This window comes from Cydia pomonella, chromosome 19 (assembly GCF_033807575.1).
Source record: "Cydia pomonella isolate Wapato2018A chromosome 19, ilCydPomo1, whole genome shotgun sequence".
Classification (NCBI taxonomy): Eukaryota; Metazoa; Arthropoda; class Insecta; order Lepidoptera; family Tortricidae; genus Cydia; species Cydia pomonella.
In genome coordinates, this window is record NC_084721.1 from 15100690 (window position 1) to 15121303 (window position 20614).

Sequence of the window (20614 nt, forward strand, 5' to 3'; positions counted from 1 at the left end):
GTCATATATTAAGAAAAAGTGACACTGTCACACACCTTAGAGATGGCTAGGGGGCGCCGTAAGCCTTCAGTAAGAAATGCATATACTTGAAAAATTCGACCACTGCTGCCGTGACCCCGGTGGCCGAGTGGCTTAGGCACCTGCCGCGATAGCAGAGGACGCTGGTTCGATTCCAGCCTGGGGCACTGGAGGCCTTGGTCACTTTCTCTTAGACATTTATTTCAGTTTATAAGAGCTACGATGTGACTTACAGACAGACATTGGCATCAAACATAACATAACCTGTTAAAAATTAACTGTCATAGATGATGTGTCAGATGTCATGTTCAACACGACAGTTGTCTCAAACTCTGTCGCTAGCAGCAGCACCTCATCATGTATTCGTAGTCGTGACAGAGCCCGTGCAGGTTCAGCGGGCACTGGAGGAACTCCGGACACAGCACTGGTAGTTTGTCTGAAATACAAATCACCTAATAAGTATGAGAGCGCTACCGGTGTTCAGTTGCGGCTTCGTTTACGACCTTATAGCACAAACTGTGGTGTAGACATTCAAGATAATACAATCTAAGCGCCACTCTCCCCGGGTTAACCGCGGTTAAACCCATGTTACCAGTGAGATCCTATAATTGGCTCTGTGTCACTATTTATGTTGTTATTAGCATAGTTATAGCTGTTGGTTCTCCATGTATAGTAAATAATTATGTATAACCCCCTTAATTAGTACCCTTACCCTTAGCCCGGGTTAGTGGGATGGTGCAAGTGGCGCTAATGGTATTACGAAAACCATTTGGAGCGCCTTCCAATAACTACGTTATTTATGCTTACACTACCGTAGATAAGTAAACAGTTTTCTTACCAATACGCTTATTATTTTTGTAGTCGACATCTAGCGTCAGGTAGCGGATTTAACAGTACCTGCTATTTGACACTAGATTTCACGAGTGTCGCGACTGACGAAACAACAACAATTTAAAACTAATATTACAAGCAGTTACAATTATAATACCTATTAACTGAAAAATGTTGAGCATTACTTTTCGTTTGTCGCGACATCTATTGTCAAGTAGCAGTACTGGTAAATCCGCTACTTGACGCTAGATGTCGACTACGAAAATAAAGCGTTTTGTAAATGAAGTGAGTACTCTATGCTTACTTATTTCTCTGTGACACTACTGAAAATACTGTCTCGATGTGGCCGAAAACGGGCCTTCGGCTGAAACATGATATTTATGCCGAAATCGAAACTCGGTCGGACACTACTTTCCCGTCAGTTGACGTGATAAGTCAACGAATGTTTCTTTAGTAGGGTTTAATTTAACTAGATGGCGCTGTTATTACTATTAGGTTAATAAAGAGGAAAAAGCAAAAAATCACTATAATTTTTTTTTAAAGTCAAGTATTGGCGAGAAATCGCACGACCGAGAAAAGTGGCGCTCTTGAGTCGGAGGCTAAGTCTCGCTTTTGGATCGCTGTGCCAACGGAGTAAGTAAGTAAACCAAAAATGAACCTTATTTGGCACTACTACTTCACTTTAGCTCCGTAGGTACTCGTGGTAGTGTGGTTAGTGAGTTTTGGTTGTCATCTCCCCAGGAAAATGCGAAAGCATTTTTCCCCAAGCTGAAACGAAGCTTTGCTTTCGCTCAATTACAACCCTACCTAAAGAATAAGCGCAGCCGCAGCAGTACCCGTGTATGATGGCGTCATCGTCCTCGCAGCTCTTCGGGGGGCAGCCGTTACACCACATGCCGATACCCAGCCAGGGCACGTTCCCTTTTAACAGAAACATTGTAATATAGGTACATGGTTATCATATTGATGGCTGATGCAGATTTGCATGCCGCTCCAGTGTGTGCGCGGGATAGCGTTATGTGAATACCATAGTAGCGTAGATTTATGAAAACCTATAAGCGCCACTTGCACCATCCGACTAACCCGGAGTTAACCGGTTAACCCAGCGTCAAATTGTACTGGTAACCATCTCCCGGTTTGTGGCATGGCGCAAGTTGCCCTAATTACATATACCAATGGCCAGTCCAGACAGTACAAGTTTTTAGGGTTGTTTCCATCTACAAATCTTAGGGCAGCATTGTATCCCAATAAATTCTTTTGGATTATAAGAAAATGTTAAAATACTTTTAAGGGACCTGTAATGACCATATTTTTGTAAATATTGAATTTAAAATATCTTTTGGCACACATCACGTGACCAAACTCGAAACGTCATTGAAGATTCTGATGACGTCACAACTCTCGGATTGACACTGTTGACAGTTAGGCGATAAACAACAAATGACAAATGTCAGTTAACAGTTCGTATCTTCTACGTGTGTATGTAGTTATGTGTCACCCCGTAAACTGTGACGTCACACAACTTTCAAAGAGCGTTTTAGGCGCGAAAGCATCTGTTCAAATATATTATGCTAATTTAACATATTTGAAGCCGTTTTTAGTATAAAAGTTGAATTTTAGGGCAACTTTTAGTTAATATAGAATGTAATACAAGCGTTTCAAAAAATTGGAAACAACCCATAAATCAGGACGTGTGTAACCCCAAAATTGGCTCGCCAATTCTATCTGATTCGATTAAAAGATTAATTATGACCGATTAAATGGAGGAGTTCTCGAATTACCACCACGGTTGTTTTGCGTGGTGGGCAGGACAGTCAACAAATACTTATACTTAATGCAGCATATGTATTATCAATGGCGGCGAGTCAAATATACCGCATGGGACCTTGTTTCTTCAAGACTTCTGGATAAGGTGTTCACGAGTCCCGAAATAGGCAAACCGCAGGGAATTGAGTTCTATAGACGCGCCATACACTTACCCCCTTATTCATAAACGTGTACTAAAGTTACGATGCCGCTAATCATCGTTTATAGGGATGGAAAGGGTTCCATCATACCGATATGTCGGAAAGGGACAAACGATAATTAGCGGCATCGTAACTTTAGCACACGTTTATGAATAAGGGGGTTAGTGAACACGTAGTGTCTAGCGCATATCATATACAATTATTGCTTCAAATTTGAACTTTATTTGCTGTCAATAGAGTTGCATTTTATAACTGCCATATATGGCTTTGTATGAAATGAACTAGCTAGAGGCATAAATTATGGGGTAAAGGTTGGCCTTTCCATTGTGACTGCATTTTAGCCCTTTTACGCGTGATTAAGCAACATACTTACTTTCACATTTATAACTTTTAACAGGACAAAAAAAAATAAAAATAAGCAGGTACTTACATCGTGAGGCTTTCCTAACCCCATCTAACCCTGTATCCGTCGAAGAAGGCCACAGCAACCCCGCCACGTTTCCTATAAAACACACTACAAACAATACACACAAGATCCTGAGAACACCCATTTTGTGTCAATAGATCCTAGCAGGCTAAGTGTGAGGTTTTAAAGGGGATTTATTTAGAATTAGTCGTAGGTCAGTGTCTGATAAGTTAATTGGTTTTAAAGTAGTTGAGAATAGATAATATGAGTAATACATGCTAAGAAGATATTTGTTTCTGGACAGCTGTGCTCAGTAAAAATTCTGTTAACCTTAATACAAAGCCTTTACATTTTCCGTTAGACAGAGGCGCTGTTTTTGAAAGCACCTCGGAATATGCCAGGATTTGAAGAATAGGCTGGGAAAAGGCCTTTTTTTTTATTCCGAAAAGGTAAGCATTTGACCACAATCTCACCTGATGGAAAGTGCCGATGTAGTCTAGGATGGAACATGCTTACCTAAAAGATGTCTATTCACTCTCGATTTAAAAAGGTCCAAGTTATAGTGGACTGGGAATAGATTTGCAGGAAGTGAATTCCACTCCTTAGCCGTACGCATGATAAAGCTGGATGCGTAGCGTTTAGTGCGAATCAGTGGTAAAGTAACGACGTAAGGGTGAAATGCAAGTCCGCGTCTAGTCCCACGGTGGCAGAACGGAGATGGGGGGATAAGATTATGTAATCCCATCGCACACTCCCCGAAATGTATCCTGTAGAATACCGATAAACAGGCTACCTTTCTACGGTGTTCTAGGCTCTGCAGTCTAGCCTCTACCAATCTCGCATCCCCAATAAGCTTCCTAGCGCGTTTGTCTATAGAATCTAGGGTGGCTAGCTGATACTTGGCGGATCCATCCCAAAGGTGACTGCAATACTCCATACACGACCGGACTTGAGCTATGTAAAGCTGAAGAAGCTGCTCCGGTGTGAAGTACTGCTTGACCTTAGAAAGGACGCCTAATCGTCTAGCTGCAGATTTAGCCAGAGATTCAATATACGCCCCGAAGCTCAGGTTAGATGAGATACTTGTGCCAAGTACACACACAAGGCTTACTTTCGATTGGCAAAGAGCTTTAGTTATTGGATATATTGTGATACAAGGTTAGAACTAAGCGACTGATCGAGTTCTAGGTACAACGATATGAGTTGAGTTGTTTCTGTGTTAGGTATAACGGAAAATTTTACCTACAATTAATTATGAGAGGGAAAACAAGAAAAATCTAATTAGGTACCTACTTTTTTGTAGATTTATGTAAATAATAAAACATTTTGAAACACACAGTTGCATTGCATTACTTTTGTTTTGTTTAATGTCAAAATTAAAGAGACAACTGTATTTCCTACACTATTTAAAAATTCAACTGCCATTTTTTCTAGTATGATAGGCATACGGAGGATATAAATGATAAACATAATTACACAAAACATTTATTACTAAACATTGGTACAATACCACATTAAAAACATTAACATTTTTATGAAATAAGATTAAATTCAGTAATAAAGGCCCACTTGTGTTGACTAAATTATTAAACAACATTAAAATAAATGAGATCTAATTAATCACAGATTGGCGATGAGATCATTTGTGCTGTATGTTGCAGTGATTATAATTCTAAGTATTTGGCTAAGCATCCATTGAATAATACTTTGTGCAATTATTGATTAGACAGAAGTTTCAATTCATGGGAATGAAGAATGTTAGTCCTCCAGTGCCAATCACGACACATTGACGTCAAACAGATGCGACTTTTAAGCTCCTGACCTGCGTTCACTTACGCAACGTTTGCAATGCGTTATGCCACTCAGAATCAGAAAATGTGGTTGCCTGGAAACGTACTCGACACATGCGTTGTGTATGACAAGTGTCTTTCCAAGCATACACATTTCAGAACAACCCCTACTGACCCACACAACGACAGTCAAGACCCCTACGACACCTCCTCCTCCTAGGTGACAAAAGATTTGGTGCTACCGACCGTTTGTGATAGTAGCACAGTACCTAGCAGTATTATTATGTTAAATAAGGGTTACTTTTGTACCTTTTTGGTACGGAACCCTAAAAACGTGGGCAATGATATTTTTCTACTCGTAGACTGTAATGATTGAATTAAGATTTCTGATACCAAACTATAATTGCGTACTTTTCATGTATGGGCGCCCAACTCAACTAAAATAAAAGTTTCGATACGCTGTAGGCATCTTTAAAAAAAAAATACGAAACACATGCCGCCGCGCACCCATAGAACGGGGTACGGGCGCGTGGGGGCTCGCGCGTTTATGTCTTTGTACTACATTTTTGTCCACTGAGATAGTTACCAATTTTCATTACTTATTTAGGTTTTATGGTAAAAAAGTATTATTTTTGATGACTTGTAGAAAAAGTACTGTATACAATAGTGATATAATTAAGCTTTTCAATCTCGTACTTTACTTAGGCAACTCAGCAAGCTTCGTTGCCTAAACACGGTACTCGACTGAAAAGCTCTCTATTATATCACGATTGTATAAAATACTATTATTGAACGCTAATACAATAGAATCTTGTCACTACGACATTACGTCTGACGTTAACGACAGTGTGTCGTGATTGTAGTTTAAGGTTTCAAACTGTCACACATGACAAAATTAAAGGGGCCTGTCTTAAGAAAGCGAGAGTATAGGTACTTACAGTTTATATTTAAGCATTAATTAAATATAACCAGACAAATAGAAACGTAGACAGGATATTTAAAATAAATTAAAGCTAAGATTATTTTTTAAATAAATTAAATTTTTAATTTTTCAATTGAGGCACCCTGTTGTTTTAACCTATAAAAATAAACTGGATTTAAAAAAATATCCCTAAAACAATTACACACGAAACTTACAACAATCAATTAAACTAAAAATCACCATGACAAATAATATTTCAACTTCTGTCATTATTATTACAATACATGAAAAATGTGTATAAAATTTTTGCTTAAAATACCTATTTTGTGTTTGTCCTAATTTATTAATTTAGCTTATTTTAAACCAGACTTACTGTTGTTCGTTTGTGATTAATGTTACTATTTTATTGACTTTCTATACATGATGTAACAAAAATAGTGGTGATCCGTTTAAGGCCATATTCGGTATCGTGTTCTGGTTAGTAAAAACTAGAAAAAAAAATTACCAGAAAAATGTTTGGCCTTCGTATGGAGGGTTGACCGACTTGGACGGCCTGCCAACACTTTTTTCGACCAAACATTTTTTCTTCTACTTTTTCCTAATCATAACGCGATACTGAATATGCCTTTTAACAGACTCCCACTATTTTTGTTACACCTTATATTACTTATTGTTTAATTTAGAAGATAGGTACTAAATAACCTTGAGGACATCGGAGAAACAGAATACTACAAAAATATAATATCAAGTAAAAATAATAATAAATAATAATTCAGCCTATATACGTCCCACTGCTGGGCACAGGCCTCCTCTCATGTGCAAGAGATGATGATGATGGTGATGATGATGATGTGAGAGAGATGTGATGTGTAATATCAAGTAAAACAATTAAAAAACCTACTAATAAGTATTTAGTTCTATGACATAAATTAGGTATTTGGCAATATTTAACCACGAAATTATCTTTGGCACGAATCTTTTCTATTTTGTAATGACTAATTTAATAATTAAACTTATATATAAAATACACGTAGGAAGAATGGTGGATAAAACCTATATACATTAGGTACAAGAATTTGGCACAAAAACATACTGATTACTACATTTACATCACGTTTGGCTTTAAGAGGCTGTCAATACCTAAAGCGCGCACACTGTCTATTTGTATCGGAGTAAATGAGATAGCACTGTCGCATGTTACTGGGCCTGGGCAAGGGAATAAAAGAAAAATATTTAAATAAAAAATAGGGGATTATTAGTGTAATATTTAACTCGACCACGGTTTAGATATAAATGTTTTGAAATTGTGATTTTAATTGCAGACCCATAAGTCAAAACAATAAAGACATAAAACCGTTTAATTGTGATTTTAAGACCAATCTTTGCAATTATTTTCTATCGAGCCGATTTCGTTCAATCGTGTATCGAGTACGACCACGGTCTTTGAAATATAATTAATATGAACATATATTTTTCTTACTTGACTAAAACAAATAGTCTTTCTTAAAAAACTGTTTAAGTAACATCAATTTCAAGGACATTGGGTGTTGACAGCCTCTTAATGATATTTGGGAATAAGGTACTTAATACCTATTTATGTTAAAACAAAATGGAATAAAAGGATTTCATCATACAACATTAGCTATAAATAAGTGAAATAACAAAACAAATATGTTTTGCAAATATGAATGAATAAGTATCTTATTTTTTAACATTTTAAAATGCATTTATTAATAAAAAGGGCAGCCCTACAAGCTTTTAAGAAGAAAAGAAGCACTATTTGTGCCCTAAAATAAGTTAAAACTTACTGGTTTAATAATTATGCTTTAGGAGTATCATCGTCATTTTAGTATTTATTTAATACTTTATTTTTATTTTATTTACAATTACGTTAAATTCGACGCCAAGGCGAAGTAATAAAATTAGTTTATATCTCTAATTATTGACTTCATTAAATGTAACGGCGTTTGATTACTTTCCCTTTATCTTCGTCATTTTTTACGCTCTAAGTTAAGACAGTTATCCTTATTTATTATCATTTCGATTTTAAATGTATTTTACAACATATTTAAGATTTATGGGAGCCAGTTTCGAGAATGCCTAGTGTAAATGTAAACCAGGTATTTAAACACGACCATAATCCTACAGGTGTAGTGTTATTCAAATGTTTCATACTTTTACAGATAAAGGAAGTAGGTGTAAAACTATTTATGTATGTCTAGTTTGAAGGTGATGTTTGTGCGATGAATCTCACTCAGATGCACTGAGTGACCGATTCTCCGAAGGCATGTGTTCAGACGGAGGCGCGTTCGAGTATCTCGAGCGAACCCCCGTGCGAGGCGGCGGGCAGCAGCTCGCCCTCGCACGCCTTGCTGCCCAGGCAGTTGCACGAGCACACCTGCACCGACAACCGACTACTTAAGACACACAATGCGGGTACAAATTGTACCCACAAACCAAACTGACCACCATATTACAGGGGCGGATTAAGAAGGCGCGGGGCCCTTAGCACAATAGTTCGCGGGGCCCCCTGGTTTGAAAAAAAAAGATGATGGGATGCGAGTCGGACTCGCACCCCGAGGATTCAGTACCATCACAAAGTTTTTACGATGTCTTAATTTTTTTCGACTCGTTCCCGATTTGTTTTTAACATGTTATGCAGTTTATTTTTTAGGGTTTCGTAGTCACCTAGAAACTCTTATATAAGTAGTTTCGCCATGTCCGTCTGTCCCTCTGTCCGAGGGTTTGCTCCGTTATTTTTAGTGCTAGATAGCTGTAATTTGGCATGGATACATAAATCATGCATTGCAACAGAACGGGTAAGGTAACAACTATAAAAAAAATTAGGGTACCTCGCATACAAAATGTTTTTACTTTGATTTTTTTTGCTTTGATGGATGGATAAGGTCTTTCAAAACGAATAACGGTCTCCAAAAACCCTTTTCTTAAAGTTATTATTTTCGGAAATAATAACTCCGAAAGAAAAAAAAATGTGAACAATAGGCCCAAAAAATATAAAAAAAATCGTGAAACAAAAGCTTAATAAATACTTTCAATGAGAACTATAGCGAAAATAATTGGTTTAATCGGTTTTAGGTTATTGCAAAAAATCTTCTCGCTAAAAAGACGTACAAAGCGCTGCAAAGGTTACTTCCCTTATGCTTGTAATGTAAATGATACTTACAAATAGCCTCCGTTTGGCCTTTTTTGACTGAATGGTAACAATAATAAATATAAAAAATGAATAAATATAAAATAAAAAGAAAAAATAACGGAGCCCATACACAAGAAATGTTTTTATTTTGTGTCTGTAGTTCGTGTTATCCACGAAGACGCGCCCCACTCCTCTTCCCAATCGCCTACAGTACCTACAAGTGTGGTGTGCAACTAGGGAATGCAAAAACCGGAGGTATTTCAAAACCGGTTTTTTCTTCGGTTTTACCACAAAAAAAACCGAAACCGGTTAAAACCGGTTTCGGTTTTTAGAATCAACAATTCTTAAATTCATCGCCATGGAATAAAGAAAAGATTGCTTCACGTGTAAAAACGAATGCTAGTATAGTACGAGGGTTGCTACTTATATATCCGGAAACAAAAAAAAAAACAAACAAACGTACACAGCTGAAAATGGTTTTATTGTTTTTCAAAGTATTCCCCTTGATGATCTATGCACTTTTGCATTCGTGTGAACCAATTTTTGAAGCACTTCTGACACTCCGCCTGAGGTACCTCCATAACGTGTTGTTTGAATGCGTCGACAGCATCTTCAGCGGTCGAAAATCGTTGACCGCGTAATTTATTTTTTATATTGGGAAATAAATAAAAATCATTGGGTTTGGCAGGGCTGTACGGCGGATGACCCGTTAATTCCACATTTTGACCTTCCAAGAATAGAGTTGTTTCGCGTGACGTATGACAGCTGGCAATGTCATGATGAAGAATGATTCTTCGTCGCTGGTTAGTTTTACGAAATTGTTCAAATACTTCCGGTAAGCAAATGGTCGTGTACCAATCTGAATTAACCGTTTTACGGTTTTCTAGTGGCACTGTAGCTACATGGCCATTAATACCGAAGAAGCAGGCCACCATTTGTTTCAATGTACTTTTTGCACGAGTAACTTTCGTAGGGTTCGACTCATTTTGAAACACCCATACCGTTGATTGTTGCTTCGTTTCGGGATCACATGTAGATCCAGGATTCGTCACCTGTATAGATGTTATAAACGGCCTTTGAGTCACCACGGTTATATTTTTTTAACATTTTATTGCACCATTCAACGCGAGTATCTTTTTGCTCCTTAGTTAAGTTGTGCGGTATCCAACGCGAACAAATTTTTTTTACAGCTAAATGATCATGAAATATGCTATTAATGCTAGTCATAGAAATACCCAGAGTCGACTCTATCTCGCGGTACGTAACATGTCGGTCGTCCATTATAAGTTTTCGCACAGCCTCAATATTTTGTGGTACAACGACCGATTTCGGGCGACCTGTCTTAACTTCGTCCGTAAGCATACTACGTCCACGATTTAACTCACTAAACCAGTGATACACAGTAGTTTTAGATGGAGCTTCATCACCAAAAGTTGAAGTTAGTTGATCTATGCACTGTTGTTGCGTTAAACCACGCCGAAAATCATAATAAATCATAGCACGAATATTTTCACGAGTGAGTTCCATTCTTGCAGCGAGATGACATTTAAAACCCGTCAAAAACAAAACACTAGCGTTAATAAGAAAGAAAAAATATACCGGCCAGTACTTAAACAAGTTCAAATTTTACCATGGAGGTCAAATATACTATTTAAGAAGATTGTAATCCCGGTTTCCGGATATATAAATAGCAGCCCTCGTATATACACGATTTTATCACGAAATTAAAGACAGAATATCTGACTATTTTATTGTATTGTATGGGAATTGTCAAATGACTTAATGTTATTTGTAACTAGGAATAGGAACAAACCAATTATATAAAATTATTTTTTTGGTTGTTGATCAAACTAACACAACACCACATTATTTGATTTGATGTCGATTCAACCGGTTTAGGACCGATTTACACCCTTATAATGAATAAAACATGCAACTTAGTTAAATAAATAAAAAAAACCGAAAAAAACCGAAACCGGTTTTTTCAAATTCTAAAAACCCGGTTTTGGGTTTCCGTCAAAAAACCGGTTTTAACCGGTTTTTTCGGTTTCGGTTAAAACCGGTTTGCATTCCCTATGTGCAACCTTTTACTAGTAGTTGGCAATGTAGTAGTTCTGTTTATACACATTAATTAGTAGACATAACTACTACATTGCCAAAAAGTTGCCGATTTGTACTATAAGCGATTAGGAAGAAGAGCGGGGCGCGTCTTCGTGGATGATACGAACTATAGGTATATGACGTCATTTAAAATCCGCAGTATTTTCCTTATTTATTTATTTTAAGGAATTCCGAATTATCTATTTTTTTATTTAGCCATTTTAAAATAGCCTAATCTTAATGAAGTTGTGTTATTTTATCACAGTTCCTTTCTTTTATACAGGTTTCCTCCTTAACTTCGGTCTTCATCATTTTGCCAAATTTTGATAAATGGTCAAAATAATAGTTTGCAGATGGTTTGCAGATTTTGAAAAGAACTTACGAGTATTGCAAGTTAAATAAAAGCATGTAGGGATACTATTTAACAACATCAATATTATTAAGTTTACAAAAGCTTGTAAAAATAGGTGAAAAGTGAGTCGGACCTAAGAAGTGGGAACTAATGGCTAAGTGAGCCAAAAAACAAGGCCAAAGGCTGAGCTCCACGAGCTGAATATCCGGACCACCCGATTTTGTAGCGTTCCCGTGCGAAGCTGAAGGCCAAGCTGCAGGAAAGCAGAGCCTAGAATGAAACCAATGCCATAGTGTGAACGAGGCTGTAGGCCGAGCTCTGTATAAGGGCGGAGGCCCGGAGCGTTCTATCGCGGCGTGCAAAGGCTGAATTGTAGGAGAACAGAGTTTGGAATTGAACCAATGTGATCTCGGCTCGCCTGCTACTTGCTGGGATGCTTTGGGTATCGGGCCCTATGTAGGACTTTACATCCGGCATATGCGAATGCAAAATCCTGCATAGGGGCCCCGCTGTTTTCTTTTTATAACATTTTGACAATTAGATCATATGTATCACGGCTTTGCAGCAACTCGGCATATTTTGGGCGCCCGGCCAGCCGTAGAGGAGCGCGTCCTTTGGTCTACTACGGGCTCAAAGCTGATCATAATTAGGCATTAGCTGTAAGGTGCAATTTGTTATTTGAAATAATAATTAATAAAGAAATCATCCTTCATTGCTTTTCACTAATATGTTTTTAAACACAGTATCTTCTTTTGTTCGTTTCCGAGCTCTGTTTCCTGCAGCTTAGCCATGCACAAAAGTTAAGATACTCTGCACCTGCGGTTTTCTGCTAAACTCTGCTCTTGGTCTTTGCGTAAGCCTAAAAATTCTTTAAATTTGGTATCGTCATAAAGAAAAATAGACAGGATAATAAAATAATAATAATTGATCAATATTGTTACTGGCTTACGAAAACAAATACATTGTTAATAAAACGTGGTAGTACAGGATCCGCGGAGTGCGAGTTCTACTTGAACTTGGCCGGTTCCGCGTACCGAAATCGCATGGTCGGGGTCGGAGCGCGGGGCCCCCCTAGGCGCGGGGCCCTTAGCATATGCTTTTTCTGCTGTTCGGTTAATCCGCCACTGCCATATTAAGTACTATCCCTTTCACTCTTACTGCTGACCATCAGGCGGGCCGTATGCTTGTTTGCCGCCGACATAGTATAAAAAAAAACTCTTGTGGTACAATACAAGGTGCGTCCAGATCCGACGAATCATGCGTCACTACGCGACCACAGACGACGTTCAGGGACCATTAGCGGAACCATCGCTAACTGCACAGCATTTAGTACCTAGTACTTACATATATATATATATATATATATATATATATAGTCTATCGATTTCCTCGACAATAACGACGACCTCGGCAATTACAGATTACGTCTACACTGAAAGAAATGTTTGCATAACTGTAACAAAATTTTGGTTACTGTTTACACAAAAATTGGGACTTGCGAACTATGTGTTATATGTTACAAAACCGTGTTTGGCTATCAGTGTTCAGGTACTGGGTATACACTACAAAATAAGTTTGTAAATTTATGCAAAGTTTATTTTCTTATAACCGTAGTTTAGTTATTTAGTAAAGTTACAAAACCAGTTCGGCTATCTATTTTTTTCAGTGTAATGTGGGCAATGTGGCTTGCCAGGCCGAACTTAGTCTTAAAGACTCAATTCTTCTGCAGGGTGTGCGGTTTGCGATTCGCCATATCCGGACTGATCTTATACGATAGGATCCAATCATATTTGTGTTTAACTAGATTACCTGTAGTTTCTCTTAGATAGTAGGCGAGAAACGAATAATAAAACGTGCGCTCATTGCGAACTTGGTGCACAGCGAAGTCAATGTGGATTTGAAACGAATTGTATTTTCTTTGCACCTTCCACTTCTAACACATGCCTTGCTGTTTTAATAAGAATAAAGACAGATAATAAAGGTAGAAAGATATAAAGTGAAACTAACGTCGCTTACCGAAGCCTGGTCGTCGTGGTGGCGGCCCTCGAGCCCGTGCGCGTCGAGCTGGAGGATGGTCCGGGCGGCTTCCTTCTCTTCGTCGCGGGCGTTTTCTTCTGCTTGCCTGTTGTAAAGAGGTTTGTGGTGGTATGTTAAACAATAATAATAATTTATACAGATAATAAACAACGTTGTAGTCCTAATTTGGAAAGATTTTTCCAAATCGGTTCAGCCGTTTTCGAAAAATCGGACAATATTCTCTTTTTTGAAGTTATATAGTTATTTATCCCTTCGTTACTGGTGAATTTCCAATAAGACATGGAACTCCGGTAGCCGTTTAAAAAGTGTAATACGTAGATGTCGCTAGGGCGTCTCCCTAAGGCGTATATGGTGGAAATTTTCGCTGTCCTCAAATGAGGTCTCGGTAGCTCAGTTGGCAGAGTGATGGGCTACTGATGCAGAGTCGCGAGTTCGAGGTTTTTTTACTTTTAATTTAGTTCTAAGCTTAATAGCACCGTTTTCAGACGTTTCTGCTTGAAAACAAAATTAATTAATTCAGAAACAACTTACATGGTCATAAACCGAAGCACCAGCAGATTGATGCTAGCAGCTACCACCGCTAGACCGAACAAGATGAACACTAAACTCAGGGCTACATAGCCTGGCTTACTAGTCAACGCTTGGTCGTTCTGAAAAATATGACACATTTTTTACTCATGTTTCATGTCATGTTTTTTCCTTCAGAAGGATGCTTGGTCTTTCGGAACCCGGATGATCCGGACTTGTTATTGAGTCACGTCAAATATAGTTGAGTGTTTACCAAAACAAAATTAAAACAGGATATTCGATTGTATTATAGGTTATAGGTAATCGCGGGCTTGATGGTTTCCGCAACTCGACGTCATACTCAACTTAACTCACGTCACGCCTAGTCTGCGTGTTCCGAATGTATAATAAGAAGCTTTTATGAAACATGTATTATATAAAATTAAATAGCGTCAGATTAAGACAAGTGTGCAACGATTTTGATAGTACATGCAAGTGTTATTTTAAACATCAAACTTCTATGAATTTATGACGTAGGTATAAATACAGAGATGTGAAAAATACTTTATAAAAAGTATTTAAATACAAAATACAAATACTTCCTTGATATACTATTTCAAATGCAAAATACAAAATAGTTTTCAAATTTGTATTTAAAATACTAAATACAAAATAGGTATTTTCAAAATGCTTTTTTAAAATACAAATACTTTGCGATAAAAGATACTCTTAAATAGTGAATACCTAGTCTGAATTAAAAAGTTAGTATTGCTCGTAATTTACAAGTTGGAAAGGCTTTTTTATTCTTTAAAAATAGTGTGTATATCAGTCCTCTAGAGTACAAATTTTGTGTCTCCTCATGTTTATCGGTTGAATGGACTTTTATTTTAAGTGATGGTTTTTAACGGTCAATTATTAAAATCATTAATTTAGATTTGTAATGTTTTACAGCTAGTATATACCTCTCTTTGGTTGGTGAAAACGTCTCGTTTGTGTTTCACCAGGGCAGAAAAGTTTGTTTACCTCTCGTGCCTTGAAACCCTTGCAACGCTTAAGATTCAACATTTTTAATCTCTCGCTACGCTTGTGGTCATTTGCGGCGTTACTAAACAGATTCACCAGTTCCATGTTAAAATAATAAATAAATATTATAGGACATTATTACACAAATTGACTAAGTCCCACAGTAATGAGCTCATTAAGGCTTGTGTTGTGGGTACTAGACAATGATAAATATTTATAAATACTTAAGTACATATACATAAGGTCGATATTTAAACGATAGATACAATAACAGCTTCGACAGGAAAACATAACTAAGTGATCGGTCCGCGCGATCTTGCCAACTATTACATAAACCCTAGAGGTTTTCAATAGTGGATTATTGTGTTAAACCCTATTTCAAAAAAATCATAGTGAATAAATACACAAAAAAAAAACAGAAATCACCCATGACTCAGGAATAAATATCTGTGTTCATCACACAAATAAATGCCCTTATCAGGATTTGAACCCGGGACCATCGGCTTCATAGGCAGGGTTACTACCCACTAGGCCAGACCGGTCGCCATAAAAGAATGAGAGAGTTGCAAGGATTGTAACGTCAGAAGAGATTGTAACTCCTACTTACTCCACCTAATAAAAAGTATTTTGTATTTTGAAAATAGAAAATAGGTCCCAAAAACTATTTGAAATAAAATACAAAATAGTTTTCTTTAAAAGGTATTTAAATACAAAATACAAAATAGGTATTTTGCATTTTGTATTTGCATTTTAAATACAAGTATTTCAAATAAGTCACATCTCTGTATAAATAACACTTGCAATGCGGGTGCTATCAAAATCGTTGCAGCCTTGTCTTGGTCTGACTCTGTATAGCTTGTTTTAAAGTGTTACTATGATAGATGAAATTTAGTCTGGCGAACACAACTTGTTATTCAATAAGAAGTTAAGAACCAGGAAAATTATACTCATCCCTTTCGTTTGGGTGCTAGTACTAGCGTAAGACAAAGACAGTATGACTATCTCTGTCTATGTCTTAATGAGACAGTCTTGGGCCAAACTGCAGATTGAAAATTGCAAACATCAAACAATTTTTAACATTAAGTATTTGGTGCGATAGGTACGGTCAACCAATTTGATTCCTAGGCCACTATAGAACCATGTCATAATGACTTCTACGACAGTGCTTATTGAGTGATGCATGTCATGTATATAGTTAAAGCGACAAGGTTCTATAGTGGCCTAGGATTCAAATTGGTTGACTGTACAGTTTTTATTCGCCCACACTGTAACAAAAAAATGAATAATAACCTGTAACGCCACATAGTCCCCAAACCCGATGGTCGTTAGCGTCACGAAGCAGTAGTAGAAACTGTCGAAGTAACTCCAGCCCTCGTAACGAGAGAACACTGCGGCACCTAGAACAATTTATTGTCAAGGGCTTCGCTAGCTGATGGGCTAGGGTGGGCAGTTCATATGGCCGATGGCCAAGGGGAGGTGGGGTAGCTACCCCTCCTGCCCCCCCTCCCCCTTGGCGACGTCCATGACAGTCCATGTTTATTGTATAATGCTAGTGCGAATGACGACACGTGTGCGTTGAACTTTTTGTCATTAATTATACTATATAACTTAATTTGCAAAAGAATGGAAGTTAAAAAAATGCTGTTAGACGAATTGTTATCATTACCAACAAATACAATGTATAATTGTTGGTGCAATAAAGAATACTTACAACCTAAAACCTAACAACAGAACATGGGTAAAAAAAGCGTTATTCCCACTAGTTACCACCAAGTTGTTACCAGTGGTAACTACTGGGATTTTTTTTCCCACCTTTACACCACTCCCTAACAGACCAGATTGAAAAAAAATCCACAATTCAAGCCACATTTGGATAAATACAAAATGATGTTACTGTGGAGTCATTTTTGCTTTACAATGTACATTGCGTCCTATAAAGGGTTATTGACTAGGTTTCAGACCATGCTCGTTGTACCTATACTTAAGCCTCAGAACAATACTGCAGTTTCTTTAGGTTTTAAATTACCTGTAGTAATAATAATACTAGATAGCATCCCCGTAGCAAACATGAGGTTCATTTCTGTGGCCTCCGTGGTCTCGCATCGAAGATAGCACTTAGCCCTGCGTATCACAACTGACGCGAACTTGTTCAAACGCTCGCCTATACTCTGGAACATCACCAAACCTAGGGGAATGCCCACCTGAAATAAAATAAAAAAATGTATTATTATATTTTACCAGTTTTTTAGACGAATGTGGAGGACCCGCGCGAAATCGCCTTTTCATACAAAAGTAGTCTTCATTTTCCTCTCTGGATATCTACATATTATTGAAAATATTTTGACACAATTTGTTGTATATCAACCACAGCTAGGCCCCAGTTTTTTTTGTGGAATTTTTAATTATTATAAGAGTTTGGTTAGAAACATTTAAACAACAGTTTTTCCTTCCTAATATTTCCAAAAATCAAAAAAAGCCAAATGTAGGGGCATAGCTATAGTTAATATATGTCATATTATGAAAAAATATTTTTACATACTTAATGTCAATATCCAAAAAGACATTGTATGGACAAATATAGTCCCCATTTTCCTCTCAAGCGGCCGTCCCCTTTTCTCTTGAGTAAAGCATAATTATAAAATGTAGGTGCCAGCACTCATTTGCTCATTTCAGCATAGTTGTTAAGTCACATTTTAATTTGACAACCACATTATATAGTTTATTTCTCTAAGAATATTCCCAGTAAATACTTACCATGGCATAAGCCATACAAAACGCTTTGCCCCCCACAGTCACAGGAGTAGAATGTCCATACCCAATCATAGCCAGCACAACAGTGGCAAAATAGAATGCCCCGGCAAACTTCCACTGGGGCCCCGCTTTGTGGGGTTTGTTTTCTATTATAACTATCTCTATCATGTGGTAGTCTTCAGGCGTTATGTTGTATTTGCGCATAAGACCATTTCTCATGTCTGCAATAAAAATAAATGGGCATAAGAACATTTAATGGCCTTGAGGGTCATTTGTGTGGTTCAACACAGAAAAAAAAAAATGAAAATAAACTATTCTAGATTATACTTTATACACATCAGCAGTTTTACTACTACGCACTTATTTGTATTTTGTTACTTAAAAGAAAACAACTCAAAATATTTTTTTTTTAATTTGTTCTGTTCCTTACTTGTGTTGTGAATAATTACATGCTAAAAATAATATTATGCTCAAGCATAACACCTCAATTGTGTAATCACGACAACGTGTTGTGAATGTAAATTAATGTCCTAAGTACTAAACACAAACAGTAAATGTTATCAAGTCATAATAAATTACTGGATATATTATCTGAAATGTCTAGCACGATTACTCAAAGTAAATTATTAAAAATGTCGACATAACTCACCAGAAAGAACTTCCCATCTTTTGCTCTCAGTTTCCGATTCTAAAGCGTCAAAAACTGCCGCGCCGATCAACAAATATGTAAACGTGCACACCACCAGGGATAGAGTGCGGACGTTTTGACGCTTCATGATGCCAGCAGTTATGCACCAATATGCAGCAAAATAATATTTATCGCACCGAAGCGCACACCTGCAAAACAGTCGTAAATATTATCAAAATTAATATTATCCATGGAAATAATAACAAACTGAGTAAAGGAAATTTTCCAATGCTGCATTTACCGTTTTATAAACAGGATTTGTGCGTAATACGATAATGTATATGTGAGGTATTTAAATTCTGCACTGCAGATTACGATTAAGTAAAAAATGTAAACGACTAGTGATTAATTTGGCTTTTAAAACAGTCTTCTAATTAAAGTATTACTATAGAGGTGCTATCATAAATAATAAAAGACACGATGTGCTCATTTTAATTAATAAAATGAATAAATTGTTTGTACAAAATCACAGCACAAATGAATACACAAATCGGCAGTCGATGTTTCTATTATTAAAAAAAACTTTTGTCAATAATAGTGTTGTACTATCCTAATTCTTATTATCGGTTTGCCATCGTATAAATAAATCGTATCTATACGTTCAGCATTACGGAACGCAGTTTACCATTCGAGCACGTGTGAATCCGGAAGAAGGTTCAACGAAGTTAAATGATTAAAAACGCCTCAAAAGCGTCAAATGTCACTCTGTATTTGACAGTGACAGTGACAGTTCTTCGTGTGCTAACGTGGGTCAGCTACGCTGTGCCTTTTCCTTTACGAAAATTATTTAGGATCGGCGGCCAAAAATAGCGACACCATGAAGATCTCCTGCAGTAAATCTAACCCGCCTCTAGGTAAAAAATATCAGTTTTATACAATAAAGTTGTGTTTTCCCTCACATTAAGAACAACCTGTAACTAAAGTACTTTCTCTTTAATTTTTAGGTGGTTTGCTCGCTGTAGAGCTGTACCGGGCTGCCGGGAAGAGCATCGAGGTATCATGGGGAGCTGACTCCACCGTTACCCTGCCCAATGGGTCTAAAACCGTGCCATATGGAACTAGTAATGATTTGATAAGAATACTAGAGAACGCTTTTAACAAAGCCGCCGGGCCGCTCCAAAAGGTCACAATGAACCACTGGCTGTCGTTCAGCCTCATCTTGGACGACGAGATCCCGAAATCAATTGAGTATCTGGATAAAACTTTGGGGGCATTGACATATCTAGTAGGAGAGGCCTTATCAGTCAGTGATTTGGCTGTGTTTAGTGTGCTTCACGGTGAGTTTTATCAGATGTCATAAATATAATTTTATATAGTTTGAAAATATACAGTTTTATTAAGTTAGAACTGTAGAGAAGTTTGTAGGAGTGGACACCTAAAAAGTTTAGAACACATGATGAAAGATGCAGTAATTATGACTCAATGTAACAGACAATGTATATAATAGTGGTAATTTAGAATTTGTGTAGTGTAATTGCATCACTTTTTTGCCATAAATAGAAAATAGATGCAACACAAATTCTGATAAAAATGGAATTTAAACTGTTGTGAGTTATATATACTAACTTTATCTAATTTTACCGTTTTTATATTTTTAGTGTGTAATTGTTTTTTTTTATTGTGTTCACACTGCATAAAATAAATAGTAATTATATTTCTATTTACTCCACAAGATGAATTGTGGGAGCAAGAATTCTGATGTGGTTTTTCTTGAATGTAAATGCAAAAACATAATATTATTGAATATTTCTCATGTTTATAAATTTATAATCAACTTTGAAAACATTATGCAACATAACATTCTAATTTTAAATTCAATCTAAATTGCAAAAACATATTTTTTCTTAGTAACACTCCTTTAACAGGTTAAACAAATTAAAATTAAAAACGATTTGAAACGGTATCTCTTGGATGCTCTATAGGGCATTTGTTCCCCTATGGAGTACTCATGCATGTCACACCAACATACTGAAATTTTATGTATTATGTCAGTATATAGTATCCCAGAGGATATAGTATCGGCCCAAAGTGTCAATGAGTTTAAGAATAAATTAGATGTGCACAATGC

At 37.0% G+C, this 20614-nt stretch overlaps 3 protein-coding genes across 5 annotated transcripts in view; 1 reads left to right on the forward strand and 2 right to left on the reverse strand.

The window, feature by feature from the left end:
- Positions 1–191: 191 nt before the first annotated feature.
- On the reverse strand, positions 192–3895 carry LOC133528322 (uncharacterized). The gene is made up of 3 exons (XM_061865666.1): positions 3247–3895; positions 1657–1770; positions 192–454 (listed from the first exon to the last, which is right to left on the reverse strand). The coding sequence occupies exons 1-3, from the start codon at positions 3365–3367 to the stop codon at positions 357–359; spliced, it is 333 nt and encodes a 110-aa protein (XP_061721650.1). The 5' UTR covers positions 3368–3895; the 3' UTR covers positions 192–356.
- A 2170-nt stretch (positions 3896–6065) lies between these two features.
- LOC133528518 (two pore potassium channel protein sup-9) lies at positions 6066–19221 on the reverse strand. 2 transcript variants are annotated; one of them, XM_061865906.1, is made up of 8 exons: positions 18788–19221; positions 18508–18695; positions 17862–18079; positions 17134–17308; positions 16398–16504; positions 14109–14227; positions 13557–13662; positions 6066–8332 (listed from the first exon to the last, which is right to left on the reverse strand). In XM_061865906.1, the coding sequence occupies exons 2-8, from the start codon at positions 18632–18634 to the stop codon at positions 8228–8230; spliced, it is 957 nt and encodes a 318-aa protein (XP_061721890.1). In that variant the 5' UTR covers positions 18635–18695; positions 18788–19221; the 3' UTR covers positions 6066–8227. The 2 variants fall into 2 exon arrangements, with proteins under 2 accessions (XP_061721890.1, XP_061721889.1); XM_061865905.1 differs by having other exon boundaries at positions 13548–13662.
- Positions 19222–19272: 51 nt separating this feature from the next.
- The window catches only part of LOC133528291 (bifunctional glutamate/proline--tRNA ligase), a 112176-nt gene continuing 110834 nt past the window's right edge, over positions 19273–20614 (forward strand). For both annotated transcript variants that reach the window (XM_061865622.1, XM_061865621.1), the window contains exons 1-2: positions 19273–19400; positions 19491–19823. In XM_061865622.1, the coding sequence (XP_061721606.1) occupies positions 19364–19400; positions 19491–19823 (370 nt within the window). In that variant the 5' untranslated portion in view covers positions 19273–19363. The remainder of the gene's footprint in view (positions 19401–19490; positions 19824–20614) is intronic.